The sequence below is a fragment of the Daldinia caldariorum genome (assembly GCF_022478825.1).
Source record: "Daldinia caldariorum strain CBS 122874 unplaced genomic scaffold F4812scaffold_6, whole genome shotgun sequence".
In the NCBI taxonomy this organism is placed as follows: Eukaryota; Fungi; Ascomycota; class Sordariomycetes; order Xylariales; family Hypoxylaceae; genus Daldinia; species Daldinia caldariorum.
Genome location: NW_025953042.1, coordinates 520909 through 537578, shown reverse-complemented (window position 1 = coordinate 537578; position 16670 = coordinate 520909). Strand labels below are relative to the sequence as shown.

General features: G+C 47.2%; 4 protein-coding genes across 4 annotated transcripts; 2 read left to right on the top strand and 2 right to left on the bottom strand.

Moving 5' to 3' along the window:
• Positions 1–566: 566 nt before the first annotated feature.
• Positions 567–1786, top strand: F4812DRAFT_458267 (uncharacterized protein; the record flags this gene model as incomplete). Its single annotated transcript, XM_047937338.1, has 2 exons — positions 567–1493; positions 1649–1786. 2 exons carry the CDS (start codon positions 567–569, stop codon positions 1784–1786), a joined length of 1065 nt encoding a protein of 354 aa, XP_047791054.1.
• Positions 1787–2474: 688 nt separating this feature from the next.
• On the bottom strand, positions 2475–4182 carry F4812DRAFT_344649 (alpha/beta-hydrolase). The gene has a single exon (XM_047931650.1). The coding sequence runs from the start codon at positions 4075–4077 to the stop codon at positions 2977–2979; it is 1101 nt and encodes a 366-aa protein (XP_047791053.1). The 5' UTR covers positions 4078–4182; the 3' UTR covers positions 2475–2976.
• An 814-nt stretch (positions 4183–4996) lies between these two features.
• F4812DRAFT_424513 (uncharacterized protein) lies at positions 4997–6976 on the bottom strand. Its single transcript, XM_047933835.1, has 5 exons — positions 6386–6976; positions 6234–6313; positions 5801–6180; positions 5674–5738; positions 4997–5615 (listed from the first exon to the last, which is right to left on the bottom strand). The coding sequence occupies exons 1-5, from the start codon at positions 6573–6575 to the stop codon at positions 5266–5268; spliced, it is 1065 nt and encodes a 354-aa protein (XP_047791052.1). The 5' UTR covers positions 6576–6976; the 3' UTR covers positions 4997–5265.
• A 119-nt stretch (positions 6977–7095) lies between these two features.
• F4812DRAFT_344555 (uncharacterized protein) lies at positions 7096–16005 on the top strand. The gene is made up of 12 exons (XM_047931649.1): positions 7096–7637; positions 7699–7843; positions 7903–8171; positions 8221–8814; positions 8865–9489; positions 9544–10703; positions 10769–12427; positions 12480–12541; positions 12598–12686; positions 12741–14503; positions 14561–14881; positions 14941–16005. Exons 1-12 carry the CDS (start codon positions 7443–7445, stop codon positions 15793–15795), a joined length of 7737 nt encoding a protein of 2578 aa, XP_047791051.1. The 5' UTR covers positions 7096–7442; the 3' UTR covers positions 15796–16005.
• The last annotated feature ends 665 nt before the right edge of the window (positions 16006–16670 follow it).

The following is a 16670-nucleotide window of genomic DNA, read 5'->3' as shown; positions in this document are numbered from 1 at the left end:
TCGGTAAAGTGGTCTGCTAGATTTTGAGCTTAGACTATTTTCGGTATGAACTTTTACGAATATTTATACGAATATTCTATACGAATATTTATACGAATATTCTATACGAATATTCTATACGAATATTCTCAAATAGTATAGCTCCGTTCGTAAAATAACTTGCGTTATGGCTAATAATTTGTTATTTTACATACAATTCGCTAGAATTCTCAAAAAGAATTCGCTCATGCGAGGATTTGTTATAATGAGGTTTTACTATATTATTTTCTACTTCGCCACAATCCCAATAAGGAGGGATTGCTTTTCAGCTTTAGCTTTGTGATTTATTTCTGCAATGTAATTGTTCATATTTTGACGAGTTCCTCGTTTTTTATTCCCCCCTCCGTATTGTAGAGACTTCAAAGTAGCAGCCAAAGTACCTAAAAAAAGCTTATCCTCATATTTGGCTTTGCTAATACTGATATTTCAGATATAATACCTTAGGTTAATTACCTATAAGATATTACCCCCTTGTATTCTAAGGCTTAGCAGTCTCTTCTAGATTGCCAGCCTTACAAGTTACTGTAATGGATCATCAAAAATCGGTAGTCAGCGACAAGGCCGAAAGCTCAACTGGTCGAGTTCATCGTCCATCAGATCCGCATACAATTGCTAGGCGGCCCGTGTCGGCCGATACCCCGGCCGGAGATGATGGTATAACAGACGCGTCGCACCAACTGCCGCCTTACTCCAGCCCTTCGGATGCATTCCTAGACCCTCAAGGCCGCTATCAACCCAGAGGTCCTCAATCTTACCCAGGCCTTCCCGTGTTAGATTATCGACAGTATCTCCCGCCACTGTTCGAGTTGTCGCCGGATAGCACCACTATCACAAGCAAAGCGAACTATCTATGCGAAAATTCCAGGGCCCTAGCCACGATGTTGCGAAACCTCGCTACCGTGCCTCCAAAGCCCCAGATCATCATCCAGGGGAATCGCGGTCGCAAAGTCGACTTCAACATAAAGCTGAATCTTATGAACTTGCTTGTCCCTAACGACCCTAAGGACCGCATGGATTATCTCCGGTGCGTGAGTAAAGACGAGGTAGCCCTTCGCGGCGGCAGCGAGCCCGGCCTGAGGCCCGACTTTGGCGCTGAAAACGGGTTGGAGGCGTGGTGCGAAAGGTTCGTCAGGGATCCAGCCACCATCAAGAGCTTTACGCTCGAGCGCGTGGTAGCCAATTTCGATATACACTGGTTAGACGGCCAGGTTCGGAGCCTAATCGCTTCTTTAAATTATAAGGGTCAAGTCACAGTGCAGTTCCCCATCACGCACGCCAAGGTTGTCATCCAGAATCCGGACAAGTACAATAAGCTACTGACGGCCATCACCTCGCCGTTCTTGAGCAAGAGCAAGTACGAGGTCATCAAGGCCGTGTGGCCTTTCGCGACGAGCAAGAATGGCGAGAAGGGTCGGAAGTGCGCCGTGCAGAGTGAAAAGACGTGGTGGGAAGAAGTATGTAAAGTCTAGGATCCCCCCCCTCCCCCCCCCCAAACCAACCTCTACTAATCCTGGAGCTCCAAGAAAAAAAAAGTTATTCGGGGGCACACCTACCTCTAAACATATTCGTAAACTCCTCGTAAATAATAAATTGCTAACTGTTATGATAGTGGCGCGACCCAATCGGATTCGCCATCGGGACGAAGCGTCAAGGTTGGGTTACAAACGAGGATAAACTCGAGTGCATTATGGAGGGCAGAGGGAAAGGTATTAAGTTAATTGACTGGGGTTCAGAATTCGATGAATAGAATTCAGTTCGGATGAAGGACGTCGATTCCTCGCAAAATCCATAAGACTGGCTCGTTTAAGGGGGGCTTAATAATATATGCGAGATGCCTCCCCCTTTTTTTTCGGTTTTCTAGAGATACCATGGCAATGGCGCAATTGGATGGGCCTATTCAACTCAAGACTTTCGCTCAATGATAATATCATTACTTGCGTTCGAAATTTGACATACAGGTAGTTGGCGAATGTAATTAAGATGGCATACGAGCAATCAATGTCCAATTGACTATATCCACCGGTTTTTTGAGTCGTTGTTTTTTCATACTCTCCTACATATAAACTTAGCCAAATACCCTTGCTTTGATAAACCGTACCTAGTCTTGCCGTACTTCGGCCCCACCAAAAGGCTGTAAAAGAACTTCCATCAGGATTCCCAATGATCCATCTATTACTAGGGAAAAAACAAATATACTTCAAATATGTGTAGCTCAAGATTCCATTGTTAAGACAAGGAAGTTTCTGTATTTGATTCCCTTTTATCCTCCTTCATTCGTCGCCTGTATATATACCTTAGATACCTGGTATGTACCTGCGTCGTTAGACTCGAAATTTAGTGGGAGTTAATTAGATCGTGCCTTAGATGGGCGCCACAATTAGGTGCTTATCTTTTGACATGGTATTAACCCAGCAGCCCAGTTACATGCTTACAATACTAAGAGGTTCAGTAGAATGAACACAGAGCCAACATTTGTGTGCGTGTATATATACTAGGCATATGTGTGTGATACATGCTTATTAGCGTTACACGTTCAAGCTGTGTCACTTGTAGTCTAGATAACCTTTTGCATATACACACTTGATTGGATAATATGCAGAACCCTTCATAAGTCTGGATTTGAAAACAATCTCGAAACGAATCCAGACGTTGAGGATTCCAGACAGCAAACAATAAAAACACATTGAACGAATTTTAACCTTCCCACACACCCATTATGAACCAACGATTTCCCGGAAAGCTTACAAAGGAGTAAAACCGTTTTGAGAGATGAATTTGCGAAGTCATGCACAAGCGCAACTGTGGCCTTAAATATCTGTAACAGAGTCCGAAGGAATAACTATCAACTTGACATCCCTCTATCAATACATTTGCAAGAAAGCTTTTTGTTAGGTTCAACTTACACAAACTTTGTGTACGCTTCTGCGGATTCTATTATTAAACCTTATTCTCGAGGAATGTCTGGGCATCTTTGAGAGCTTCATGCAAATCAGCATCCAGACTGAGCTGGGCGTTGGTTAACAAGAGATCGTGCGGGGTGAGCTTCGACTCGTGAAATTTGATCCGATTGCCCTCTACAGTTGTCATTTCCTCAGAAAAACTGTGCACCGCGTCAAAAAATGCCTCACGCCCACCGGCGTGTACGAAGATAGGCGTCTCGGTTTTAAAAGGGTGCCCCAATGGGGAGATCAATTCTTGTGCCTCTGGGGTCAGATCACCCTTAGGTATGTATGCGTTTGCTCCCCAATCCAATAGCGGCGCATATAGAAGATCAATATCTGAGTTCCGCGATTTGGTATAATCATCGCCCGCATGAGACGTTACGTGAACCCATGGGGACCATACCATAGCGCCACCTGGTAGAGGAAGTTTTCCCGACGTCTGCAGATATCTCAGTAAAGCGAGAACGATATTGCCGCCTGCTGAGTCCCCACACAGGATGATATCCTTAGGAGACACACCGAGGTTGAGAACATAGTTGTAAGCTGTCAATGCATCTTGAATGGGGGCAGGAAAGTGAGTTCCAGGTGTGGCTAGCCGGTATTGTACATAAAGGACTTTGGCTGTCTTGAAGTGCTCTGCGAAGTAACCGGACAGGGTTTTAGCTGTTTCATTTGGTTCCCAACCAAGTACAAAAGCGCCACCGGCAAACTGCATGATGACCTTCTGGCCATTTCCCTGGCCCTGCTGAATTGGAGCCGGGTGCCAGACTGCCCCGACGGGAGCGGGTTTAATTTGTTCAGAAACTAAAGCTCCGGAAAACAGCGTCGAATCAAGCGGGGTGATCAAGGCGAATCTCTCCCCAGACTGTCCCGTTTCAAGCTGCCTTGGATGCTGATAGCGAGTCGCCGTGAAATAGCGGAAGGCGGCTTGAAGTACCGATCTCGCAAGAGATACCCTAAAGCTCCATTCCGATACAGGGCGGAGAGGCTTAAACGCATAGAAAATCGAAAGTAGCGATAGGGATGCAACAGTTTTCAATGAGAATAACAGGATATAAACCCCTTTGAAGGGTTGTGAAGCCCAGAGAGGAGCCATGAGGGGGGAAATACAAGGATGAATTAGGTAGGTACCCTAGGTATATCGAGACCCTAGGTAAATAGAGATGACATGAGAGGAAAAAGAAAAGCTACCTTATAAGTGCTCTCGAATTGTCGAAATGCCTACTTAACCGAGGTAGGTTGGTAGTGTTGGCAGACTGAGAAAAGGGAGAACAACAAAGGAAAGGAGATGAAAAGTCCAGTGGTATGACAGCCTTGTCCAAATTCGAATCGCTCATGATATTGCTGTTAGATAGCGCACAAAGAGTTACGTACCTCCTGCATCTTTGTTCAATAAACCAACGAATAAAAGAAAGTGAGCAGATGTTGTGTAACTAACACAGATGGCAAACACATAAATGGAAGCACTTGCAGGAATGTACGTACCTAATGGCTAGATTAGGTACCTCTAGGCAAGTATCTCGCGGGATATCTCCACATGAAGTAGTTACCCCTTTAAAATCCTTATAGGGCAGCACCACATCGCGGTTAACTTATCAGAGTTCTGGGGTATGCACGTACGCGGCAGGGTGGGACTGCAGGGAGACTCTGGGGTATTATCCCTTGATTATGTGAAATTCGAAATGATTTAAAGCTTAGTCTCGGCCGGGAATCCTTTCCACTTTCCACTTGCATGTACAGCTTGGAGGTTAGAACTTGCCTAGAACTCGTCTATAAGAACTTAAAAATTGACAAGTCTCCTTGGCATGCACCTCCCTCATACCTAATCTATCTACGCTATAATCTTACCTAAGATACGAAGTAACCTGCAGCCTACATGTTGGGTACTTACATGGATGTACTGCCTGAGGTCGTGTAAGACCGTGCGGTACTTGTGCAACTTCGCATGCATGCACAAGGTGTGGAAGGTCTGGAGATGATTAATGAAGACCACTGTCAGACTGTAACCCAAGAAGTATAAAAGTCATAATTAGTTTGAAATTACATAACACTCACTGTTAATACCTACCTTAAAGGAAGTAGCCTTATGTGAGATAAGCATACCATTTCAGCTCAACCCGCCATCAGTTTCTCATCCTTTCCATTTTTCACCTTCTGCCTTCATTTTTGTTTTATTGTACACGACTGATAATTACCTCATACCCAGCTTACCTGCATCTTCCTATCTAATATACAGTACCCAGGCTTTTCCCGCTCCTCCCTGCAACTATTTTCTTGATCATGATCATGATACTTCAATATCATGACTAACTAGAATCCTTCTTGATGGCATTGGTTCAAGAGCAACTTCTGAGCCGTCATTTTGCTCACCTTCCGCCCAAGTCCTAGAAGTCAAGTCATGCTGACCGCCCCCAATCCTAGCCCACGGACGTTCGGCACTGCTACTTGCTTTCGACGATTTGTTCATGCCGCTAGAGTTTGAAATCCGCATTTTTAGTGATGCATACCAACTCTGAATGGACGGAAATGATTTTGTTAAGATGGGAAGAAGAGGCCCGAATGTAGGTAAGCAACTGCAAATGATGGCCAGTCCTAGTTGTACCGTTGACCAAACGAACGTGAATGAAAAATCGACTGGAAACTCGTCAGCGCTTACTAGACTTAAGTAAAAGAAAAGGGTGACTGAGCTTACAGTTTGTGAGAATATCAGGTGGGTTCCAGATTGCCGTTATTCGAATAATACTTGCGATGCAGACACTGCATTAGGTAGACACATAAGTGATAGTTCTGGATGATGATTCGTATAATTTGTCACTTACAGCGCTCCAAGTAGAAAGATGCCAAGAACCGTTATCTTCTTCGTGGTTTGAAGATGCAGCTGCGATACGACTCCCACCGGTACGCACAGAATCACTACATCGAGAAACAGATTCGTCAATTCGTACCCAAGAAGGACCCGTGGCGACTCAAGGCAGTAAGGCGGCTGAGCGAATTGTTCCCAATATGCTTGAATCGGATTGCATTGGAAGATAAGGACAAATATAGCAACGAGGAACCAGATGATACAAACGACTCCTACGACCTTGATAACTAAGCGAAGTCGATGGTTAACGGCAAATAAATTATAGTAAAACCAAAGAATACTAAGTTTAATCGACGTTATCCCGGATGTGAATATGAGTTCAGCGGCATATGAGACCTAACGAAGAGTGTGAGTATGAAGTAACGTGAGTGAGGGGCGGGCTTTCAGACCTTTAAGATATTCAGCACCTCAGATATTCCAAAAGCGGGGTTGAAATCAAAAGCATGAGCAATTGAAACGTTGAATATAACTATCTCATAGTGTGAGCTACCATCCAAGTATGCCGACATTTCTCAATGAGAAGGGATGTTGGAACACTTACAGTTTATGATTAATATACAGTAGGCGACGAAAAAAGCGGTCGATATAAGGCAGAGATAGTCCGGGCCGTTGAGACTTTGTCGATGAGTGAGTTTGATTAAGAACCTTGTGAGAACCGACAATATGGTGAAGCTCAGCATAACAACGCAAGTTATAAAATTCTGCCTTGCACTCGTTGTGAGGACGGCCATTTTGCCGGAAGTCGAATTGACAAATGCCGTTGGCTCGCTAAACTTCGAAAGTTCTAGTTGGGGAATGAATATAGAGATTTTCCTTTTTGCCGACGTCTCAAGGTCGTACCCAGATTAATATGGACTGGGCGTTGAGAATCAAAGACAGCTTCTGTAGGGGGCGGTAGGATAAGGGCATAGCACATAGAAATGGTTCGACTGCGACGGCAACCGTAAGCCAAGTCCAATAGAGGTATATTCGACGATGGGGGAGGGTGTGGTGGAAGGATGATGACTACAGCTGGGTATTGACTTGTCAACCACCAAAACTGTGCTATTGTATTACTCACATATGAGCTAACTAAGTTCCATCCTGTGTGGTTGCACAGCATGGGTGATATCGAAACGAGCGTAGATGAGGAGAAGCCATATAGCCAATAAAGTGTCTCTATTCGGATTATCGGCTTGGGGAGGATCTGACAACGCCGTTCCCGCCGCGATAATGTTATGCATACCTAGGAACTTACCGTCAGAACCAGGCCTTAAATGCCACAACAGGAGGCTCAAATTACCCCTTTTAGGATTTAGAACAATGTACTACCTGGGTAGGCTACATAGGCGCTCGTACGAGATGATAGAGGTAATCATTTGGAACCAAAGAACATACGGTAAGTTGTCTATAGGGTCGGCTATGCCAATTCTGCGGGGTCATGAGTGAGATATTTTCATCTGAGAGTATAATGAAAATGAATTTGGTACCTATAAACATTATAGAGGCCGTCGTCTGGCTTCTGATCACTTAGCTCTTGTCATGCTCTACTCTCCCTAACACGCCTTCATTTTCCTCTACCTTAAACTTAAGTAGCCCAACTTATACCTGGAAATAAAATGGGAAGCTATATTCCAGAGAACGATGACCCTGTTGTGGTTGTCGGACTCTCTTACCGCTTCCCTCAGGGTGCCACCTCTGATGATGCCTTCTGGAAGATCATCCAGGAGGGCATCTCGACTATGACTGAAGTGCCTAAAAGTCGGTACGATATCAATGGCCATCATCGCTCTGGTTTATCCCGCCAAGATACGGTTAGAACTCATATGATTGCTTCGAAAAATCTTGATACCTGTATACTAAATTCTCTCACAGGTCTCTGGCCGTGGCGGCCATTATATTGATGGCGACATCTCTGCATTTGATGCCCCCTTTTTCACGATGAGTGGTACAGAAGCCAAGGCGATGGACCCTCAACTCCGCCTCTTACTAGAAACTACTTACCATGCTCTTGAATCTGGTTAGTGAAATATCTCTCTCGATAAACCTTTCTGGATAATATTAACAAAAATATAAAAGCTGGTATGAGCTTAGAGGCCGTGAGGGGAAGTTCCACGTCGGTCTTTGTTGGGAATCTGGTTTCTGAGTACTCGTCTCTCTACGGCTATGACGATGAGATCAATGCACAATACCAAGCGACGGGGACTTCTTCATCTATGTTATCAAATAGGTTAAGTTGGTTCTATGATTTGCGTGGTCCAAGCCTTACTCTTGACACTGCCTGCTCAAGTACTCTTACCGGTATCCATTTGGCCTGTCAAAGCTTGCTACAGGATGAGTCGGAAATGGTAAGTCAGCTTTCAGATAGTTACTGATCCAAGGTTAATTATTTACTAGGGACTCGTGTGTGGTGCCCAATTGCAATTGGAACCAAGGTCTATGTCCATTCCGCTGTCGAGACTCAAGTTTCTCTCCCCTGATAGCCATTGCTATAGCTTTGACGAACGAGCAAATGGTTATAGTAGAGGCGAGGGGGTAGGCGTTCTAGTGCTTAAACGTCTTTCCAAAGCTATCCAGGACGGCGATACTATTCGTGCCGTAATCCGTGGTACATCTGCTAACCAAGATGGCCGCACCCCTTCCATCACACAGCCTAGTTCTGTGGCCCAGGCTGCTCTGATAAGAAAGGCATATGAAAAAGTAGGCTTCGACTTTGCTTCTACGGGCTACATTGAGGCCCATGGAACCGGCACGGCCGTAGGTGACTTGACTGAAACCCAAGGAATCAGTGAAGTATTCTCGCCCTACTACAGCGCAGAAAATCCTCTTTACCTCGGGTCTATCAAAGCCAATATTGGACATCTTGAGGCAGCAGCAGGAGTTGCAGGGGTAATAAAGGCTATCTTGATGCTTGAGAAAGGAATCATCCCTCCCAACGCCATGTTGGAACACTTGAATCCGGCTATACGCGATTTGGAATGGAATTTTAATGTAAGTTACCTTGATAGAATCGGTCTTCCCCCAATTAACACGGCTTTCAGTTCCCAAAGTCAGCCATCCCTTGGCCAAAACCTGGACTCAGGCGAGTTTCAGTAAACAGCTTCGGCTTTGGCGGGACGAACGCCCATGTCGTAGTTGATGATGCCTTCCATTTCTTGCAAGCTAGAGGGCTACGTGGTCTACACAATACTACTGTAGCCAGTAGTAATAACATATTTGGACATAAGCTTACGAATGGAGAAGCTGTAAGACAGGATTTACGCGCCACGGATAAAAATCTCCTTTTTGTTCTCTCAGCCTCAGATGAGAAGGGAATCCAACGAGTCTCCACATCACTCGAGACTCATTTGAGAGGACTCAAGGAAGAACTTCAACCCCATTACCTACAGGATCTTGCTTTTACACTGGCTACTAAGCGAAGCTTCCTTCCTTGGAAGTCCTTCGTTCTAGGTGATTCCATACCAAATCTAATAGAAAATCTTTCTAGTGCGGTTCAGAAGCCGGTACGCGTTGTTGAGATACCCAAGTTACAGTTTGTTTTCACAGGACAGGGAGCTCAGTGGGCATCGATGGGCATACAACTTCTCCAATATTCTATATTCGAAGAAAGTCTTCAGCAAGCCGACAATCACCTTCGATCTCTCGGGTCTACTTGGTCTCTTTTAGGTATGCAGAAAAAAAAACGTTACGAAACTTGAGCTAACTACCTACCTTTCTAAGATGAATTATGTGCGCCCCTATCTTCCTCCAATATCAACGACCCGAAGCTTGCGCAGCCTGTATGCACTGCGCTACAAGTCGCAATAGTAGACTTGTTGAGGTCTTGGAATGTCTTACCGCAAGCTGTTGTAGGTCACTCTTCGGGAGAGATTGCAGCTGCATACTGTGCAGGGGCAATCACAAGGGAAGACGCTTGGAGGATCGCATATTTCCGAGGTGAGGTGGCAGCATCACTTATAACAAACCCTCAGTCTGCGAGAGGGGCTATGCTGGCGGTAGTTTTATCGCAGTCCGAATTAACCCCCTATATCGCTGATATTCTCAACGAAGGCGGTAAGGATGCTGTCACATGCGCATGCATTAACAGTCCTAGGAATACCACGGTGTCGGGCGAGGAAATATACATCGACAAACTTGCGCATCGCCTCCAGTCTGAAGGCGTCTTCGCGCGAAAGCTCGAAGTAACAGTAGCATACCACTCAAAGCAGATGAACCATGTCGCCGAGACTTATAGGAGTACACTCACAGGTTCTTTGTCATCTACACCAGAGACCATCAACTCATCCCCTCCCCTTTTCTACTCCTCTGTCACTGGGACACTGTTAGGAAAAGAAAATGTTCTCCTCGGAGCGGATTATTGGGTATCCAACTTAGTGTCCCAGGTAAAGTTCTCTGAGGCTGTTGAACTCATGGCACTGTCGTCCACTGAAGATGACGCACAAGGAGACCGCGCTGAGTCGCCGCTTTATCTGATTGAAATCGGGCCCCATTTCACTCTGAAGCGTGCTATCCAGGAGACTATTGGCCAGAGGACAACCTACAAATATGACTCTGTCCTCCATCGAAATATTTCTGGCCTGAAGACTGCGAAGGAGGTCGCCGGGAAACTCGTCATGAATGGATATCCTGTTAACATACAAGCAGTGAATAGCCACTCCGATCATTTATACAAGCTCAAAATGGTTCTCGACCTCCCTTCATACCCATTCAATCATTCTAACTCCTATTGGCTTGAAAGCAGGCTATACAGAAATCTTCGCCTACGTAAACAGCCCCGCCATGATCTCCTTGGAAATCCTTCAACAGACTGGAATCCGCTAGAGCCTAAGTGGCGATTCACGATACGAGCGTCCGACCTCCCGTGGCTCTTGGACCATAAGGTACGGAATGTCCAATCCCCATCATAAGCTCTCTAAAGAGGTATAGAGTAATTGACATCGCACAGATTCAAGACACGGTTCTATACCCAGCGGCCGGAATGTTAGTGATGGTTCTTGAAGGCATCCGAAGTCTGACTGAAAACACGCCTGGGGTTTCTGGCTATCGTCTAAGGGACGTGAGCATAATGAGCGCTCTCGTTATACCTCAAACTGACGAAGGGATTGAGGCACAACTTCACATGCACTCACATGACCATCTTCCCTCTAGTAAAGGCCCAGCATCTTGGGACTTTTGGATATATTCTGTTCTGGGGGACGAGTGGAAACTGCACTGCGCAGGCCAAGTCTCCGCTGAGACGTCTGCAGCCTCCATGCTCCCCTCGGAAACACCCAATAAGCTTACGACACCTCAAGAAGGTCTATTCAATGCATTCGATGCACCATCCACGTTAAGCATCGACTCTAGACAATTCTATGAGTTCCTCTACAAGCAAGGGGCGCATTTCGGCGAGAAGTTTCAATTGCTGAAGAACATCTCTGTGAAAGAGAAAAATAGGGAGGCGACAGCACGCGTCAAATTTGAAGAATGGACCAGAATGGTAGAACAAAACCAGCTGAGCAAGCATATTATTCACCCTTCGACACTCGACAGTCTACTGCATGTAATCTTTGCCGCTGCCCACGAAGAATGGGAAGCCCTGCCTCCCATGGTGCCTACGCAGTTTTCAGACGTATACGTATCTCGCTCCCTTCTGGAAGAGGACACGGAGAACACAATTCTCCTTCACGGAAAAATGACCGATCGCGGGCTTTCCTATATGGATGGTGACGTTACGGCAGTAAACAGCATTACGAAAGTTCCGGTCATCGTACTCCAGGGCTGTAGGCATTCCAGCTTCCACGCCGCCAAACGTCAAGGGGGCGACGGGGCCGAACCAAAGACTCTCTTCCATCAATTGGAGTGGAAACCAGATATCAGCTTGCTTTCGACGGACGCAATAGAAAAATACTGCCAAGAGCACACGCGCGATGTAGACGGCGCAGGCTTGGATTTCGAGACAGAGACCGTCTGCCGCTATTTCATATCTGCGGCGCTGGAATCTATCTCCCAGTCGCCAAACATCACGAAAAAGCCACATCTACAGCAGTACATAAAATGGGCCAAACTAATGGGAAATGAGAAGCTATCGACTGCGGACTTTACGAAGTGGCCGGAGTTTGGCAACGAGGAGCTCCGACCTCGTTTGATAGAAGAGTTCGCCGCTAGCTCGGCCGCTAAAGCCGGCATCGTGTCTTTCGGAAAGACCTTGCCGCATATCCTGACGGATGAAGTCGATCCGCTAGACTACCTGTTCAATAGCGGTGTCATAACTGAGTTCTACAAGAGCTTGTTGTTCAAATTTACAGCACACAGACTAGCTGCATATATGGATCTCGTCGCGCACAAGAATTCCGACCTCAAGATCATCGAGCTTGGAGCAGGTACCGGCAGCACAACAGGTATCCTCTTGGATACCTTATCGCGGCAAGGAGGCCATCTAGGCACCTTACACAGATTTACGCAATACGACTTCACGGATATTTCGCCAAGCTTCTTGGCCAAGGCTCAGGAGAAGTTCTCCAGGTACGCGGATTACATGAAGTTCAAAACGCTGGACATTGAGCACGACCCTGTAGAGCAGGGCTTCGAGGCTGGCTCCTATGATATTGTGTTGGCCGCTTCGGTAAGTTGTCCCCAAGCCTGGATGCCCGAGACGCGTTCTCTAATGATAGCAGGTGGTCCACGCCACGACGAGTATCGACAACACCCTGGCACAAGTGAAGAAGTTGCTCAAACCGTAAGGCCTCTGTGAGATTATACTGTAGGTTTACTTTAGAGCTAACCGGTACATAGTGGCGGGCAACTCGTTTTCTCGGAACCTACGAATCTTGAAATGATAGCCATTCCTTATTTCTCCGCTGTTTTCCCCGGGTGGTGGTTATGTATGTTATCCTTATTCGTTAAGATTCCGCAGATGCTAATATTTTTATGTGAAGCTGAGGAGGACTATAGACCCTTTGGACCGCTTCTTACTAAGAGGACTTGGGGCGATGCTCTCCAACGCGCCGGATTTGACATGCGCCTGTCCCTGGGGGATAATATCGAAGAGGAGAATCACGGCTTAAGTCTCCTGGTAGCTCAGCTGCCGCCCCAGGAAGCTCGCCATGGCAATCAATCAATCGTCATCGTGGCAGAAACACCTGAGCAGACTGATTTAGCCAATACGATCAAAGCTCATGTCTCCTCGCGATCGTCAAGTCCATGCGATATAACCTCCATGAACTCGCTGACCTTAATTACCTCGGTATACGATGTCTGCATATGCCTGGTAGAACTGGGTACCCCTATATTTGACCGGATGGATGAAATTCAATTTGCGGCACTTCAACAATTGCCGAACGTTTCTCGGAAGATACTTTGGGTGAACGATTCATGCGGCGCGAATCCAACCAAGCCAGAAGCTTCTATGATCTCTGGGTTCGGGAAGACCATCACACGAGAAATACCCAACCTTACCTTGATGCATCTCAACGTCGAGCAGGGAGACTATTCCACTAAGAACATCTTACGCATTATCGAACAGATTTACACAACGTCCACAGAAGCATTGGAAACAGACATATTGGAACAAGATTCCGCCATCTATATCCCCAGGGCCATAGAATCGCCACACCTGAACCAGCTTCTCCATTCAGAGCTTCACGGATCGCAACCTGAAGAGGTAACGGTTTCTGGGAAACACGACGACACCGAACATGCGCTAGAACTTCGCTTCGTTCCGGGATTACTCGATTCTTTCCACTTTGGTCCGGACGCATCAGCATCACGAGCCCTCAAAAAAGGCGAGGTCGAAGTATCCGTGGAAGCAACCGGTATCAACTTCAAAGATGTCATGGTAGCCTTGAACCAGGTTGCAGATGACCATATCGGCCAGGAGTTTGCTGGTATTATCACCAAGGTGGGGTCAGGCTCCGATGGACGCTTCCGCGAAGGAGACAGAGTGTGTGGGATCGTAGATGGCAGTTTCCGCACGCGTGTCCATGCAAAACAGTCCCATCTTATGAAAGTTCCCAATACGATGCCTTCTACCGAGGCGTGTGCCATACCAGTTGCGTTCGCTACCGCGCAATATGGGTTATGTCACTTAGCCCAGTTGAAGAAGGGCGAAAGTATACTGATCCATGCTGCAGCCGGAGCTGTTGGCCAAGCTGCTATTCAGATAGCTCAAAGAGCTGGTGCGGTAATATACATCACGGTCAGCACCCCCGCAAAGAAACAGCTGCTGGTCGACCAGTACGGCCTTGATCCTGCGCACTTTTTCTCAAGCCGATCTACCCTATTCGCGCAGCAAATCATGCAGATAACATCAGGAAGGGGGGTCGACGTCGTTCTCAACTCCCTCTCTGGCCAGGCCTTAATCGAGACATGGAGATGCCTCGCACCTTTGGGGAGATTCATTGAAATGGGGAAGCGTGATATCGAGACGTTCAAGAGTCTTCCTATGGAGCCCTTCAAGCGAAATGTCTCATTCTGCTCCCTCGATCTTGCGGTTCTAAGCAAAGCGGACAACGGCCTTATAAAGCAGGTCATGCAGGAAGTCGAAGAGCTTCTCTTGAACCCGTCTTCCCAGCAATACAAAGCCCCGTACCCATTGACCACATTCAAGCGTTCGGGGTACGAGGAAGCGTTCAGGTTTCTGCAGACTGGACAGCACGTTGGCAAGGCGGTAGTTGACTGGCAACAGGAGGATACATTACAGGTAATTTCCAGTTCTCGTACAAGAATTACCGTTTGGTAAGCATTAACAGGAAGCTAGGTTGTTCCAAGAAGCCCATTGGACTACGAATTCGACAGCAATGCTACCTATGTCATCGCAGGTGGTTTGGGAGGTATCGGGAGGAACGTTGCAGCATGGATGGCCCAACACGGAGCAAAATATCTAGTTTTGCTCTCGCGGTCAGGTGTTAAATCACCCGCAGCTAAGGACCTAATATCGAAATTACGGAACAGCGGCGTCGCTTTTTACGCGCCCCGTTGCGATATTTCAGACCCTGTCGCAGTGCAATCGATGGTCGACTATGCGCAGGCAAACATGCCTCCCATCAGGGGTTGTATCCAAGGATCCATGGTTGTCGAGGTAAGTCCACCCCATTGATGATTACTTCCCAATGCCATACTCACTCGCCTGTGTTTTAGAATAGGGTGTTCCGAGAGTACACGTTATCGGATTTCCAGGCCTCTATCGACCCTAAAATCAAAGGAACCTGGAATCTCCACCATCTCCTCCCTTCCGGGCTGGACTTCTTCGTGATGCTCTCGTCCCTCGCCGGCGTCCACGGCGCGACTTCTCAGAGCAGCTACGCGGCCGCAAGCTCGTTCCTAGACGCGTTCGCGCGGTTCCGGCACTCGCAAGGACAGCACTGCGTATCGCTCGACCTGGGAATTGTTCAGAATATCGGGTATATCGCCGAGCGCATCGACATAGCGAAGGCGCTGGCGATGACGTACACGGACCACAAGTCCCTAAGCGAGAAGGAGCTTCACTTCATGCTCAAGTACGCGTGCAACCCGCACTTGGAAATAGCCAACCCCTGGGATACCCAAGTGATCGGCGCGATGTCTACGCCGGCGTTCGTGCGACGCAGCGGCATCATCGAAGAGCACGGGTGGATGCGCATGCCGATGTTCCAGCACCTGTACCGGGTGGAGCAAGACGTGAAAACCACCACGGCCACGCTCCAAGCCAGCCCGGCCAGCACGCGGCTGCAATCCGCCAAGTCGCGCAAGGAGGCAGCGGCCATAATCGCGGAGCTGCTCTCGAAGCGTCTGGCGCGGTCGCTGGCGGTGCCGGTGGAGGATATCGACATCAACAGGCCGCCGCACGCGTTCGGCGTCGATTCGCTGGTCGCGGTCGAGCTCTTGCACTGGTTCGTGACGGAGCTGCGCTCGGATATCCCCGTCGTGCAGATCCTGGGGAACCTGACGATCGCGCAGCTGGGGCTGTTGGCGGCTGAGAAGAGTGAGCATGTCGTCGTCGTCCATCAGGAGTAACGATTGTATTTCCTTGGGCCGTTATCATGTCGCGAATTTGGGAATAGGTATATAGTCTGCTTAAGGTACTGTACCTCCTACCTATTATAAATTGCTTTAATAGCACTCCGTATAAATTAGGTCTGTGCAGTAAATTAAAACTTTATAAGATGGGGATATTAAGTTGTAAAAAGGTCTACGAAGAAGAAAGAAAAAAACTTTGAACCGACCGCAATAAGTGATGTGGTGCATCTAAGTTACAAAGAGCAAAGTGTGAAATAAGTCTCGATCTAGTATCAAATATCCAGGCAGCCAGGAGATGTAAGTAGGAAAAAAGAGCCTCCGTGGGTCTGCAGCAACCCTTTTTCCCCACGATCCTGGTATATACGGCTTAGCCTCTTGTAGGCTCCTTCAGGAAGAAGCATCTTGTTACGGCACGAGGAGCACGCATATACACTATCAAGTAAGCTCTTCCCCCCATCTAACCTAGTGCAGGAGGATACACTTTACGGCAACATCTTATGTTATATCCTAACGCCTAAGAGCAGGAAATTGAGACTTGGTCGTGGGTAAGTGTAGAGACTCATGTCCTCTATTGGGATCGTATTTCATACATACCTACACTTATTCCAAAAAAAACCACCGGCATCTCTAAAGAACGACCCCCATATGGATATTTTAGTGGGATCGAAAGGTGTGAAACCGTAGGGACACCCGTTGGTGAGTTCGGCTCTATTTCCCATGGGGCGCTTGGAATATCTGTTCTTCTTGCGCTGGGTATCCTCGAGCACTAGGTGGTCAAAATACGCGACGAGATCTAGACCATAGCATATAGTATACTACGTAAGGATACGCGGTATAAGTTTTAAAGTAGAGACAGGCCGCCTTCTAGAATC